We start from the raw sequence: 14,824 nt of genomic DNA on the forward strand, positions 1-14,824 counted from the left end.
CCCTCCCCCTCTGAGACCTCCCTGGGCCAGGCAGAGAGAGAATTCGAGTTCATCCTCGACCTAGGACCCCTGCCAGCCTCTCCCGCGAGTGTCCTGTGGGCCCAGGGAACGTCCTGCTCACCTGACCCCTCCTGGGCAGCTCCAGGATTCGTCTCTGGGGCGTCAGCAGGAAGCCCCTGGCTGTGCACCATGGTCCTGGCTCTGGGGACTCGGGCCAAGGCTGGTGCCTGTCACAGTCCTCGAAACCTCCTGGATTCTCTGTCCCAGCACCAGCCAGAAGGTCTGGGTCTCTGCTGGGAAGGGATAGCAGTTCTGGTCCAATTCTCAAGCTAAATCCCCAGATCTCACAGTGCAGGCAGCAGAGACAGGATCACGATTGACCTGAGCCAAGGGTTTGATCCAAGTGGCACCAGACTGTTGTGGTTTAAATTGTCCTGGACTGTTCTGGTCCCAACGGCATCAGGCTGTTTGGATCCAAACGGCTCAGATGTTCTGAGCTGGGTGAGGTCATTGCCAGCTGGGATGACACTGCTCAGTTCTGTGCGAGCTGCTCTGGGGTCCAGCCGACCCTCCTCGTGTCCCGTCCAGGGAGGGCCGAGTTAATAAGGTCCTAGCCAAACCACTCAGCTGGGTCTATGCTGCACAAGGTCCGAGCGGGCCCATCCGGGGTCCGATCAGGGAGGGTGGAGCCATAGCCTCTGGCTTTGTGCTGGCACAGACTGACGAGCAGGACCATTCATATTCGTGTTGATTTGGGTTACAGTAGCGCCAAGAGGCCCAGTCAGGACCAGGGCCATTCCTGGGTGCTGCCCACACCAGAAGGGCTGCCAGTCTAAACAGACAAACAGAAATAGACAGCAAGTCTGAACCCAGCACACCGTACACAGCCCGGCCCCAGCACAGAGCTCCTTTGAGATGCCTTCCCCAGCCCATTTTAATCCTCCAAACCACCACTCCCCGCTGCCCACGTGCCCCAGGCAGGCCTCCTTGCTGTGCCACCATTCACCCCACCCTGACCCCACAAATAGAGCTGCAGGCTCCATGTGGGGAGGAAGAGATGGGGGGCAAGTGTACCCTGGTCAGGAGTGTCTGATGGTGGCTCCTGGCTGCTTTTCTTCCTCCCCCTGGAGGCCTCTGAGGCCCCACCAGGATCTAGCTGTCCTCTAAAGAGACACCAAATCAACAAAAGCCTTAACTCATGCCAACCCCAGCCAATGCCATGTAACTGTGCCACCTGCACCCAACCCCACCTCCAATTCCGGTCCCAAGGGACCCGAACCCCTGTTCAGAAGTGTGATGTCCACCAGTGGGTCCTCCCACCCCGATACACCTGCCCCCCTGTCCCTGAGCTCCCCAGCCCTGGGCACTCTGGCCCATGGATGGCCCCATCGCCAACAGAGGCACCAAGGTCTCCCCAGTCTCTGGGACATTAATACTGAATCTTTTCCTCTGGGGAGATTGTCTCCTTGCAGTTCCCATCCAGCCCTGTTGTAAGTCAGAGACCCGCCAAGGCTCCTGGGGCAGAGCTGTGGGGGGGATCCCAACCCAGCTTCCTCTGGTGAAGAGCAGGTCTTCTAGCTGGAGGGGCCTTGCCCCAGGCACCCACCAGGGGTGCCTTTCCAGCAGTGCAGTGCAGCTGTTCTCCTTCCTCCCCAACCCCCCCCCCGTCCCAGCCAGGTTGCAGGGAATGGAGGTGGTTCTGAGCGGAAAGTGCCAGAATAAATGCTCTGGGTAAGAAGTCGGTGATGCACATCCCAGCCCCTTTCTCGTAGCTGATGGCTAAGAGCTGTGGCATCGCGGTATCAGCCACATGTAGGGCAGGCCCTTGGGGGCCACCAGCTGGTGTGTAGTCACTTTCTGGTGTGAAGCTGGGAGAGCGCTCCCGCCCCCGAGGCTACACTGAAAAAACCTGATTGGCTGGGGGAGTGCCACTCAAACACACAGCATTAACTCTGACCCTGGGAGGTTGAACGAATGGTGTGGGGCAGCCTGGGAAATTTGGAAAGAAAACAGAGAAGCTGCAGGACAGGAGCCCCGAGCTGGGGCAGGGCGGGAGCTGCTGGCAGGAGAGCCGGCTGCTGGCAAAAGGGGATTTGTGTAAACTCTCAGCCTTCAGCCCCATCCCACTGCCAGGCTGTCTCTCCATTCACATCCTAGTATTTCAGGGTGGGATAGTTGGTCACCTGCTCCTTGATATGTTGCAGGCTACATCATGCTAAAGCGCCCATGTCCAGCCTGCAGCTTTGTCCCGTAGTCGTCTCGGGCTCACGTACATATCCGAGGTGTGGAAGAAATGTTGACAGATCCATAATACTTCTAGTTCTCTCTGAACTGATTGAATATCTTCAGGTGTTGGCATCTGCTGCTGACGTACACCAAAAACCTGTAGGAGAACACTTCAACCTCCCTGGCCACACAATAGCAGATGTAAAGGTAGCCATCTTACAGCAAAAAAACTTCAGGACCAGACTCCAAAGAGAAACTGCTGAGCTCCAGTTCATTTGCATATTTGACACCATCAGATCAGGATTAAACAAAGACTGTAAATGGCTATCCAACTACAGAAGCAGTTTCTCCTCCCTTGGTGTTCACACCTCAACTGCTAGCAGAGCACCTCACCCTCCCTGATTGAACTAACCTCGTTATCTCCACACTGATTTATACCTGCCTCTGGAGATTTCCATTACTTGCATCTGAAGAAGTGAGGTTCTTACCCACGAAAGCTTATGCTCCCAGTACTTCTGTTAATCTCAAAGGTGCCACAGGACCCTCTGTTGCTCCTTCCTTAGAGGTTTTTAAGGTAAGGCTTGACAAAGCCCTGGCTGGGATGATTTAGCTGGGAATTGGTCCTGCTTTGAGCAGGGGGTTGGACTAGATGACCTCTTGAGGTCCCTTCCAACTCTGATATTCTATGATTCTATGATTCCCGTCAACAGCACCAGAGTTCAGCCCGTGAGCTAATGAGAACACAAGAGCAAAGAAAGAATAAAATTATGCCACAGACACAAAGGAGCAATGCAAACAGAAGCTCAAATTTGGGCTGGAGCAGTGAGAGTCACGCAAGTCCCTTACCAGTAAGCAATGAACCAAGTCCCAAAGGGACTAAACTGGCCACCTTGTCCTCTGCTGGGATGACAGCCACAGAGATCAGCAGAACCAGAGCTGGGAAAGGCTGCCCCTTCCCCGGCTCCTCTCTTCTCCTGCCTCATGCTTTGGGTGCACCTGTCTCCCACTCTCAGCACACGCTGCAGCAATGAACTGCAGCCACTAGGGGTCAGGCTGTCACTGCAGGCAGCAGTACGGGATCCCCAGTGCCCACCCTGAGCTCCTGGCAGCATCTGGCCCAGGCTACTTTCCCTCCCACATGCCACCTCCCCCATCGGGCACCGCATCCCAAGTGTACAAGGAAAGGGGTTTTCCCAGAAAAGCACACGTAGAGATGTGGCAATTGCCAGCCTGGCTGTGACCCAAAGTCCACCTGGGCCGGTGACCTGCACCGGAAGGGGTGAGAACCCCACAGGAACAGATGTGGGATGATCTGCCCCATCCCAGGCCCTTTAGTTAGAGCTGGGTAATGCCCTGACCCAGGAGGAGCAGGGGAAACGCCAGACCACAGCTGAGCTGGGATCCTTCTGGTGTCTGACAACGGCCGGATGCTGCATAGAAAGGTACAGGGAGGTCCTAGCCAGAGACCAGCTAACGCCCCGGAGCTGGAGGGTCAATGTCCCTTCCAGGACGTGCAGCAGTAACGCGTCCAACCCTGGAGGTTCTGGCTGGGCACACAAATATCTGATCCCTTATTGAGCCTGGCGGTGTTCCTGGGGGTGAGGAGTTCTGCACAAATGCCACGAGAGGCTCAGATGAACGGTCCAAGGACCGGCTGCTGTGGTTATCTGGACTGCAACCGTGAGCCAGGCTAGGACGTCGATCCCAGACTCTAGGCGCTCTGGCCTTCAACTCCAACACCAAACCCAGGTAAATACGGAACTGTAGCACATCTGTCTGTCTGTCTGTCCAGGCTTTGATCAGGGTGCCCACCACCCTAGTATCTGATACTGCCTTCCCTGCTACAGTCCCCAGGCAGTGGAAGAAAGAAAGAAAACTGCAAATAAAGCACAACTCTGCCACCCCTAATCTCCCAAAATAGACTCCGCCAAGCACCCCCGCTCCTGCCTCAGCCCTCCCCGAACGCTGCGCATATAGACGGGCTTCGCAAAGGGCCGGGAAGGGCGACCCATCTCTGATCGAGAGGGGAGGGAGTTGCCAAGCAGAGGCACTTTGCACTGTGAGCTTTAATGTCACCAGGACACACAAATCTCGCACGTTTGCCTGCTCTCAGGCAGGTGATGAATCAGCCGGTGCCCCATCTCTGGGACTCATTGGAGAGAAGAAGCCTGAATGTGTCTGGGGCACTTGATGGCTTTTCCTGACCATGTGGGGGTCAGCTGTGGGCCAGGCAGAGAAACGGGGGCCCGGGGAAGCTGGCAGTGGCAGGATGCATCTGCAGTAGGGACCTGGCCCAAAGCATGCAGGGTGCTGGGAGCCCGTGGCTCCCGCTGGGGCCTGACTGCGTGGGGCTTGTAACACAACTTCTGGGGTCTGCAGGCCATAGGGGATGGGCAGTGGCACCTCTGTGGGCTGGAATGTACAGCTCTAGTTTTGTTTATTTAAAGCACCCAGCAAGAGAACATCCTTCAGCCCGTTAGAACCCGTCAGCTACGGCAGGGGGGGCACCAAAGCCCAGCTGTTTGCAGGCGTGTGTCACCCATTTGGCCTGTTCGTGTCACACATTAGCAGGAATAATGGTTGAGTGGTAGGGCCTTGGCCTGGCCCGGGCACTACCAGCCCCGAGTTCTGCCCTGCCCTGGCTGCCCCGGGTGTTACCTCGGAGGGAATCGTTCCAGATTCCAATGGGTGGCAGGTCCAGGGAAGAGCCTTATCTGGGGGAGGCTGTACCAGACCCGCCCGACCCAGGCAGGCTCCCAGGTACTCTCTGCTCGGGGCTGATAAGGCTCCTTAGCAGTTTCTCTCCAAACAAATTCCAGTTCAAGACACCTGAGAGCTCCACAGCAGGGCAGCATCCCCAGAGCGCAGCAGGGCGGGGTTAGGGGGAGCAGTCGGTAGCAGCACCTGCCCCTCGTACGGCAGGAGCGAGAAGTGCCAGCCTCTCTGCACAGAGCAGCAGCGTTCAGCCTGGGCCAGACGTGCTGCGGTGATGGGTAAGAGCGGGCTCGGAGAGCCAGAGGGTCTGTGGGGCAGCGCTGGGCCCTTCTGCTCCGCACTAGGGCCGGGTGGGCGTGTTCAGCTGGGATTGGAACCCACCAGCACTTGTGGGTGCGAATGTGGGGCTGGAACTCAACGTGGGGCGCTCCCACCTCGCCCGGGGGCGACTGGGGGGAAGGGCAGAGAGACACCTGGGCTGAGACCCCAGCTCCAGGGAGACAGTCACCCCTGCCTAGCCGGGTTAAATTGCCGAGCTGTGTGACAGCCCCCCCATCCCCGAGGGGTCCCCCCCCCGGTATGTCACAGCAGGGTAATGTGCGTATTGAACGGCAGGGGTTGCCAGAGACTGGCTGGGAGAGGCCTTTGGGGATGGAGGAAGCAGCACTAAGGTACATGCCAACCTCCCTACAGAGGAGGGGCCGTGCCCCGCAGGTGTGGGGCAGGAAGCTGGGACACTGCGCGGTGGGTCATTGTCTGGCCCAGGCCCTTCCTATCTGGAGGCCGAGGCTGAGGCATTTCCTTCAGGTCACCTTCCGCTGCAGCTTGGCCACGGGCCCCCATAGCCACTAGCCCAGCCAGGGATCCCAAGTGGGGATTGTCACGTCTGGCTCCTCCCTGCCGCCAGCAGCTCTTCACTGCCAGGGAATTCCTGAAATCCTGCCCCCACCCACCTCCTGGGGCTCTGACTGCCCCCCCTGGACAGGACAGCCCCTCCCCCCAGGGCTCTTAGTGCCCCTGGCCAGTCCCTCCCCTCAGCCCCCCCCACCTCCAGGGTCTCTGAGTGCCCACCTAGCCCCACCCTCACCCCATGATTCCCTTTCCTGGGACTCTCAGTGCCAACACAGGCCTCACCCCACAGGCCCCCTCCCTGCAGCTCTCTGTGCCCAGCCACACCGCATCCCTCAAGGCCCCCCCTCAACAGAGCTCTAAGTGCCTACCTAGCCCTCACCCCCCTATAGGACCCCCTCCCTTGGGGTCTCAGTGCCCACCCAAGCCCCACCCTTCAGGTCCCTTCTCCCAGGGCTCTCAGTGCCCCCCCAGCCCAATCTTCATTTTCCCTTTCTCTCACCCACTCTCCCGCCCTCCCCTGCCCGGTTATTTCCATGGCACAGGGGTGTCTCTGTGGGGCGGGAACATTTCTCCAGGGCTAGTCCCAAACTCCCCAGCACCCGCCCCCCTCCTGGGAGTCTCTGTCCCAACGGGGCCGGTTCCTAGCGTCTCCTCTCTGCCCCGTGCATGCCTGGCCGGTGGCGGGCTGCCCAGCCAGACTGACGGGCGAGGGCGGCAATGCCAGGCTGTGCTGGGCGAGGCGGGAGGCTCCAGCAGTCCCAGCTCTCGGTTGTGCCCTTCCCGGGCAGAGGGAACTGGGAGTCGTGGCTCCTGAAGGGCGGGTTTGTGTTCCCAGCTTCTCACCGGCTCTTCCCTTTTGCAGCTGCCCGGTGCCCTCGTCTCCTGCTCCTCGCCAGCCTGCTGGCCCTGTCAGCCCCAGTTCTCACCCTGGAAATACACAACCTGAACATCTTAAAGGGACCCACCCATGCAATCCAGAACATCCACCCAAAGCACCTGAAGGCAGGTGTGTCATGTGTCTGCTTCTATAGCCCTCCCCCCTGGCCCTAGGGGTCCCTGCCAGCCCTGGGGCCCCAGGACGTCACTCACTGGCGGCCTGGGGATTATGGAGGCCTGAAGCCACTGGGAGAAATTACAATCCAACCGTAGCTCTCTATTCAAACCACGCTGAGCTCTTTGGCGGTTTGAGGGAGGGGAGGGAGGGAGGTTCGGGGGCGCACAGGGGCTGGCCCATTGCAGTGCAGGGAGCAGCACGGGACAAAGCCAGGAGGTGCTGGTTTAGGGTTACCATACGTCCGGATTTTCCCGGACATGTCCGGCTTTTTGGGACTCAAATCCCCGTCTGGGGGGAAATCCCAAAAAGCCGAACATGTCCGGGAAAATCCTGGGCCAGGGGCTGGCCTGGGGCCGGCGGGTGCGCCGAGCCGGTGGTGCCGGGCGGCCGGGGGGTGCGCCGGGCCGGCGGGGACCGGCGGTGCGCCAGGTGGCCGGGGAGTGTGGGGTGCGCCGGGCTGCCGGGGACCGCCGGTGCCGGGGGGTGCGCCGGGCCGCCGGTGCCGGGTGGCTGGGGAGTGCGCCGAGCCGCCGGGGGGGGCGCCGGGCCGGCGGTGCTGGGCGGCCTGGGGGTGCGCCGGGCCGCCGGGGGGTGTGCTGGGCCGCCGGGGACCGGTGGTGCCGGGGGGTGCGCCGGGCCGCCAGTGCCGGGTGGCCGGGGAGTGCGCCGGGCCGCCGGGGACTGGCGGTGCCGGGGGGTGCGCCGGGCCGCCGGCGGTGCCGGGCAGCCGGGGAGTGCGCCGGGCTGCCGGTGCCGGGTGGCCGGGGGGGGCGCCGGGCCGCCGGGGGCCAGCGGTGCCGGGCGGCCGGGGAGTGCGCCGGGGGTCGGGGAGTGCGCCGGGCTGCCGGTGCCGGGTGGCCGGGGGGGGCGCCGGGCCGCCGGGGGCCAGCGGTGCCGGGCGGCCGGGGAGTGCGCCGGGCCACCGGGGGGTGTGCTGGGCCGCCGGGGACCGGCGGTGCCGGGGGGTGCGCCGGGCCAGCGGTGCCGGGTGGCCGGGGGGTGCACTGGGCCGCCGGGGGCCGGCGGTGCCGGGTGGCCGGGGGGTGCGCCGGGCCGCCGGGGGGTGCGCTGGGCCGCCGGGGACCAGCGGTGCTGGGTGGGCCAGGGGCCCGGGGCTGCTGGGCAGGCCAGGGCTGCTGGGCCGGGGACCCGGGGGCCGGGCCGGGGGTGGTCGGCCAGGGCCGGCACCCCAGGGCCGGAGCCGACCCAGGCTGGAGCCGCTGGGGGGCCAGCCTGGGCCGCGCCTCCTCCCCCCCCACACACCCCCTTACCTGCTTCAGGCTTCCCGCGAATTAAATTTTCGCGGGAAGCAGGGGAGGGGGCGGAGACTTTGGGAGAAGGGGCGGAGTTGGGGCGGAGGGCGTGGCCGGGGCTGGGGGCGGGGCCAGGGCCCCGTGGCGTGTCCTCCTTTTGGAGGCACAAAATATGGTAACCCTATGCTGGTTGCCTTGGGCAGCAGAGGGGGCGTGGAGGAGTGAACTGGTGCAGCGTGGGCCCGAGCCAGGCAGGGGCAGACGGGATGAGATGGGGGTGCTCGGGCAGCAGGGCGACTGGTGCAGAATTAACCCAGAGCTCGAGCTAGTCAGGGCAGGGCTGTGCAGAGCTCGAGAGGAGGCGCGGGGGCTGGAAGCTGCTGCAGGAGAAGCTGCGGAGCCAGGGAAGGGACTGGAAGGCACAAGGTGGTGTGGGCAGAGCCACGGGAGCGGGCGGTGAGGTTGGTGGCTGCATTTGGGCCAGACTGGAGGGGAGCAGACGGGAGCCAGGTAGAGCAGTGAGGGGGAACCTGGGTTAGTCTAAGGCATGACACCCGCACTGGACAGATCAGCAGCAGTGCTTTGTGGGCTGGCCCTGCCTTCGGGGATTGACTGGGGATCGGCACACAAGAGAAGCTGGCCTCCCGCCCCGTCCCTCAGAGCCCTGGCTGGCTGGAGAGCTGGCAGGAAATCCTGCCTCTCCCGCCTGCTGCCAGCCCTTTTCCCACCCTTCAAGAAGGGGCTGTCAGAGAGACATGCGCTACCCCTGCAGGGACACAGCAGGGCCCAGGGGAGCCTGAGCTCAGGGCTGGGAGCTGGGCCCAGGGAGCCGCCCTGCGCATGTGCGAACGGGCCCTGGCCCAGAGGAAAGGAGCCTGTTGGTGCCCGATGCAGGCAGAGCCTATCAGGCCTCTGGGATTTGTGCCCGGCCCCCTCCTGCTGATGGTTCTTGGCAGCGACACGGGGCTGTGGCCAGGCTGAGGGGGGTACCAGGGTGGGTCTCTGCTCTGGAGGGATTCTGGGTGAATTCCTGCCTCCCTGTGGGTGTCAGAGTTTGCAGCAATCCAGCAGGGAGAGGCGCCCCAGTGCCCAGCGGATAACTGAGGCCTACAGCTGGGCCAGCGGAGGGACAGGGAGGCGAATGTGCTGAGAATACGCCCAGCTGTGGAGCTGGGAATATCCTCTGTAAAGCCCTCAGATCACTCAGCTCTCTCCTCCCCACACAGATCAGGGGAAAGGGAGCCTCCGGCGCAGCAGAGCCAGTGACATGCGGGTAGCCCAGGGTAAGTGGTAAGTGTGTCCCGCTTGCATTGTCACCCCTCACAGGGGTGATACACACACACACACACACAGACTGCAGAGATCTGGGAGCACAGTGCCAGCGGTGAGAATTCCCTCAGACACAGCTATGGGGACATCAGTCTGGCGCGAGGCTAGAGATCAGAGCTCACCTCCAGGACTCCTCAGCGCAGCCTGATCTGGCCAAGATGCAGCTGCTATTCCTCGGCGGAGGAGTTGGGAAGGAGGCTAAGGAAAGATTTTATGGAAACTCCACTGTGATCGTAACTCTGAGAGGTGTTTTGTTCCATGAGGTTTTGTTCTTGACAACTTGTTTCGTTTTGCCCACAGCCTGGCCCAAGGACTGCAGCGAGATAACCTGGAACAGGGTCAGTGGCGTCTTCGTCATCCAGCCCACAGAACTCCATCAATTCGAGGTCTACTGTGAGCTGAACAGCACCAGCGAGGGCTGGACAGTCCTCCAGCGGAACCGGCACGACACACAGATCACCTGGGCTGAGTCCTGGAGCACCTACAAGTACGGCTTTGGCAACGTGCAGGATGACTACTGGCTGGGGACGGAGTACATCTATCGGATCGCCAAGCAGAAGGTCTACCAGGTCAGGTTTGTCATCCACGATTCATCCGGCACCATGAAATACGCAGACTACAACCTCTTCGGTCTGGAAGACGAGTCCAAAGGCTACAGGCTGAGGCTGGGCTCTTACACTGGGACTGCAGGGGACGCCATGGCCCCAAACAATCCTACCACCGTGCATGACAACATGAAGTTCTCCACTAAAGACCTGGATCAGGACACTTCCAGTGGGAACTGTGCGTCTAGCTCTGGTGGGGACTGGTGGTACTCGGCTTGTTATTCTGTTCGACTGAACGTCAAAGGGAGCATCACTTGGGGTAGTTTCTGTAGTGGGAACTGCCAAGCCTCCGCCATCCTCATCAAACCAGCGTCCTACTGTTAGTCACCCCTTCCCCACCCTCCTGTCTGCAGTGAGGCCAACCCCTGCTCCACGAAGGGAGGGAAAAGGGTCAGAGTATGTCATGGCCAAACCTCCCGCCCGCTCTCACAGGCCTTGCTGGGGGAAGTATCAGGATTACCCAGGAAACGGGGCCACTTTCCTTCTCCTCTCCCTCCCTGCAGACTTTCCAAGCTTTTCTCCACTGGGCCTTTCTGCGCTGGGCTGACTCCCGTGCACCAGCGTTTGGCTGGAGTGACTCTTCCACGTCATTTTAGCTTGGCGATGCGATGAGCAGGCCTAGAGGTCACTGGAAAGGTGAAATCCCAAGCATGGCGGGAGCTTCTCAAACACCCTCTGCACGGCCCTGCCTGGGGATCCAGGCTTTGGAATAAACACACACTTCTAAGCAGTGAGGTCTGCAGCTGGTAACTCTGTTCCCTGCTGTCACTGTCTCTCCGGGTGCTCCCTGGGCACCACGCTGCTGGAGAACATGCCTGGCGTTACCAGGTTCACAGGCAGGGCATGCGGGGCTGCTGGGATGGGCCCTTTGCTCCCTGCCAGAGTAAATCTCCAGGCCACCAGCCCTTACGTTGGGGTCGGGGGGAGGAGAGACTGGGGCCAGAGGGATTTTCTGGGGGAGGAGAAAGAGGAGATGTGAGCGGGAGGAGAGACTTGGGCCCTTAGTGCTGGGAGAGAGGAGTCCTTGGGCCCCCTGCCCTCCGGACCACATCCAGAGAGCCTGTAGGGCAGAGGCAGCGTCCCTCCCACTCCCACTGCAGGCGGAGCCGCTCCTTGCCTGAGACTGAAGGCTCTGCCCGCAGCTCTGCCTGGCCACGTGCAGACCCCTGGAGCAGGAGCGCGGTGCCTCATACCAGGGCGTCCCGTGGCAGCCCCCATCTATGGGTATCACGCTGGGCCTAAATGCTGCGGCCAGGTCCCTGCATTCTGCAGCACTTTGTTTCAATTAAAGAATGGTGCCCAGGGGCTGGGGCCGAGGGCATCTTCGTGGGGTAGGACCCTGCTGGCTGGAGCCATGTGCCAGCAGGGACCGGGTGGGGAGGCCCCAGACCACTGGGCCGAATGCATCCCACTGCTTGTGTGGTAAGATGCAGCCTGTTTCCCCAGCTAGCACATGGTCCCATGGCAGCTGGCACACTAGTTAGCTAGGGGTCTGGCCGCACCCCTTGGTGGAGGACAATGCCCCTATGGCGGCCCGCAGGCCTGGCAAGGCCTGGTCCCTTTCCCTAGTGCTGTCTGGGCCCAAGGTAGGAACCCTGCCCCACTCCTGCACAGCCAGGGGGAGGGGAGGAACGAGGCCCCTGGTGCTCCCATGCCACCTGGCACAGGGCCTGGCTCTTCATCTCTACATCCGTCCTGCCCCTGCAGTCAGCAGGGCCCAGTTCTCTGAGGGGATCAGTGCCCCCTCCCTCGGCATCACCGTGGAGCTGCTCCGTGTGACACCATCATTCAGCTTGTGCTGATCAATACTTTCATAGGAAACATTTGAAAATGCTCTGGTTTGAAATCTCCCGGCTCCCTCCCAATCCGGGGCTCCTGGCCGGCCCCTGCCTGTCGCCACGGGCAGCTTCTCACACTCCCCTCAGAGCACACGGGGGAATGGGGATCTGGGATGTTAGACAGTGTTCTGGCCAGCGAAATCCCTGTTCTTTGTTCCTGGCACTGATGCCAGTCCCATTCCCAGGCCGTGAGGTTACACGCAAGCTGCCAACAGAAAAGGGGCATGTTCATCTGCCCTCTTCAGCAGCATTATCTGATCCCACTGCGCCCTGCAGAGCCACAGTGAGCCAGGGACGCTGGCTGGGCAGCACGGGGTGTGGGCTGGGCCCTGGGAGACAGGCCATGGGCGGAGCAGGGGTCGGGGCAGGCAGGGCTAAGCAGGGCTCTGGAAATCTGTGGGGAGGATGTCTGTGTGTAGGGGGATGGACGGGGGAGCCTGACTGTGGGATTGGCCTGAGCTGGGATTCTGGGCTGGGCAACAGTGACTGTCTCCACAGCAAGGCAACTAGGGCTTCCCATAGGGCTGTGCCAGGGAACAGCGGCTGCAGCTTCAAGCAACCATGCAGGGGGCTCCCCAGAACCACAGGTTCCCCCACAACCCTGGTCCAGTCCTCCAGACACTCCTCCCCCAATGCTCTTCTCTCCCATAATTCCCCTTATCCCGGTCACCACCTTGCCCCCACGTTCCCAATCGCCCCGCCTGGCTCCCCAGCTCCCCTCCCCTCTGGGCTGCTGTGAGCGCGGAGCCGCGGAGCGAGATCTTAGCTGGCTGCTCCAGGGGCACTGTCCTGGCAGAGGGAACTGGGAGTCGCGGCTCCTGAAGGGCTGGTTTGTGTTCCCAGCTTCTCACCGGCTCTTCCCTTTTGCAGCTGCCCGGTGCCCTCGTCTCCTGCTCCTCGCCAGCCTGCTGGCCCTGTCAGCCCCAGTTCTCACCCTGGAAATACACAAGCTGAACGTCTTAACGGGACCCACCCATGCAATCCGGAACATCCACCCAAAGCACCTGAAGGCAGGTGTGTTGTCTTGTTGTCACATTCCCAGCTTTGCCCAGCTGGCAGAGGGTTTGTGGCTCCCAAGCGCTGTCTCTGTGTCTCACCCGACATTCATCCAGCAGGGATGGGGAGGAACTTGTGGCTGTGGTCACCGTTTGATTGTGCTCAGTGGCCTCTTGGCCTGTGGTTTGCGGTCCGGCCCTGCCAGCATCTCTTGAAAACTTACAGGAGCCAAACCCCCTCCAGGCCAACCATCTTTGTGGGGGTCTGTCCCCTGTGGGGGGGGAGGACAGGCCAGGATCGCCGGGCCATGAGGCTGGGGTCAAGTCAGAACATTGGTTATATGCCCAGTGCTTGGTCCTCGGTCCTGGGCTGACAGTCAGATCCAGGGTGTGCCCAGAACAGGGCGGCCCGGGTGGGCTCCATGTGGCCAGGAGATCACACACGCATGTGTCCCTGGCACTGGTCACACGAACGCTGAGCTCCCCCAGGATAACAAACCTGTGGGATTCCAACCCCATTTGACACTGTGGGACACAGCAAATCCGCAGCATAGAGCCACCCAAAGCTGGAGGACAGATAATGATAACACGACTCAGACAGTAATAACAGCAACCCGTGACATCTTCCTACTGCAACGTTACCCGGAGGCCCCAGTTGTCACGGAAGATGGGGGAGCCAGGGCCCTGCACCCCCCACTTCCTGCAATTCACCGGGACTCTCAGCCAGCCAGTAAAACAGACGGTTTATTAGACGACAGGATCACAGTCCAAAACAGAGCTTGTAGGTACAGAGAACAGGACCCCTCAGTCAGGTCCATCTTGGGGGTAGGGGGCCCAGACCCCAGTGCTGGGCCTCCCTCCGTTTCCCCAGCCAGCTCCAAACTGAAACCCTCCAGCCTTTGTCTCTTTCCTGGGCCAGGAGGTCACCTGATCTCTTTGTTCTCCAACACCTTCTGTTGGCACCTTGCAGGGGAGGGGCCCAGGCCATCAGTTGCCAGGAGACAGGGTGTCGGCCATTCTCTGTGGAGACCCCTGCACACACCTGCCCTCTCGGGCTCTGCAACAATCACACCCTTATTCCATCACCTAGATACTTAAGAAAGGCATATGGGAAACTGAGGCACCCACAGTATTCAGAGAAAACATAAGACCATTCCCACTTCGTCACATCCAGTCTGGAGGCAGGGTGCCTAGGACTGGACACTGCACCCCCAGGGACAAGAGGACAGGCCCTGTGGCAGGGAACTCACACTCTAGGGTCACAACACCCCACACCGGGCAGATGAAGCAGGTAAAAGGGGGGGGTCGGGATGGGGTGCAGGAAAAGGTTAAGGGAGCTCATTTAGCGCAGGAGGCTGGAGGCTTAGCTCACTCACAAATCAGGGCCTTCGACACAGGGTTGGCAGGTGTCGGGTTTTCGACCAGAACGCCTGCTCGAAAAGGGACCCTGGCAGCTCCGGTCAGCAGTGCCCACCGGGCCATTAAAAGTCTGGCCGGTCAGTGGCGCAGCAGGGCTAAGGCAGGCTCCCTTCCTGCCCTGGCTCCGCGGGGCTCCCGGAAGTGGCCGGCACGTCCCTGCAGCCCCTAGGCGCAGGGGCGATCAGGAAGCTCCACGCGATGGCCTCATCCCGAGTGCCGGCTCTGCAGCTCCCATTGGCCAGGAACCATGGCCAATGGGAGCTGCAGCGCCTGTGGGCGCAGGCAGCACACAATGCTGCCTGGCCATACCTCCTCCTAGGGCTGCAGGGACGTGCTGGCCGCTTCTGGGAGCCCTGCGGAGCCAGGGCAGGCAGGGAGCCTGCCTTAACGCCGGTGTGCCGTTAACCAGGAGCCGGCTGAGGTAAGCGCCGCCTGACCGGAGCTCGCACCCAGAAACCCTGCCCCAGGTCGGAACCCCCTCCCACACCCAAATTCCCTCCCAGACCTCACACCCGGCACCCCAACCCCCTGCCCCAGG

At 61.6% G+C, this 14,824-nt stretch overlaps 1 protein-coding gene across 3 annotated transcripts in view; it reads left to right on the plus strand.

Moving 5' to 3' along the window:
* LOC128825799 (fibrinogen-like protein 1-like protein) overlaps positions 1–10,764 on the plus strand; it is a 79,947-nt gene extending 69,183 nt beyond the window's left edge. Inside the window, exons 1-4 of one of the 3 annotated variants that reach the window (XM_054008594.1) lie at positions 5,075–5,219; positions 6,656–6,799; positions 9,327–9,383; positions 9,730–10,764. In XM_054008594.1, the coding sequence (XP_053864569.1) occupies positions 5,216–5,219; positions 6,656–6,799; positions 9,327–9,383; positions 9,730–10,358 (834 nt within the window). In that variant the 5' untranslated portion in view covers positions 5,075–5,215 and the 3' untranslated portion in view covers positions 10,359–10,764. Of the gene's footprint in view, positions 1–5,074; positions 5,220–6,655; positions 6,800–9,326; positions 9,384–9,729 lie in introns of those variants that run through there. The other 2 variants (XM_054008595.1, XM_054008596.1) reach the window with 2 other exon arrangements.
* Positions 10,765–14,824: the final 4,060 nt, after the last annotated feature.

This window comes from Malaclemys terrapin, chromosome 18 (assembly GCF_027887155.1).
Source record: "Malaclemys terrapin pileata isolate rMalTer1 chromosome 18, rMalTer1.hap1, whole genome shotgun sequence".
In the NCBI taxonomy this organism is placed as follows: Eukaryota; Metazoa; Chordata; order Testudines; family Emydidae; genus Malaclemys; species Malaclemys terrapin.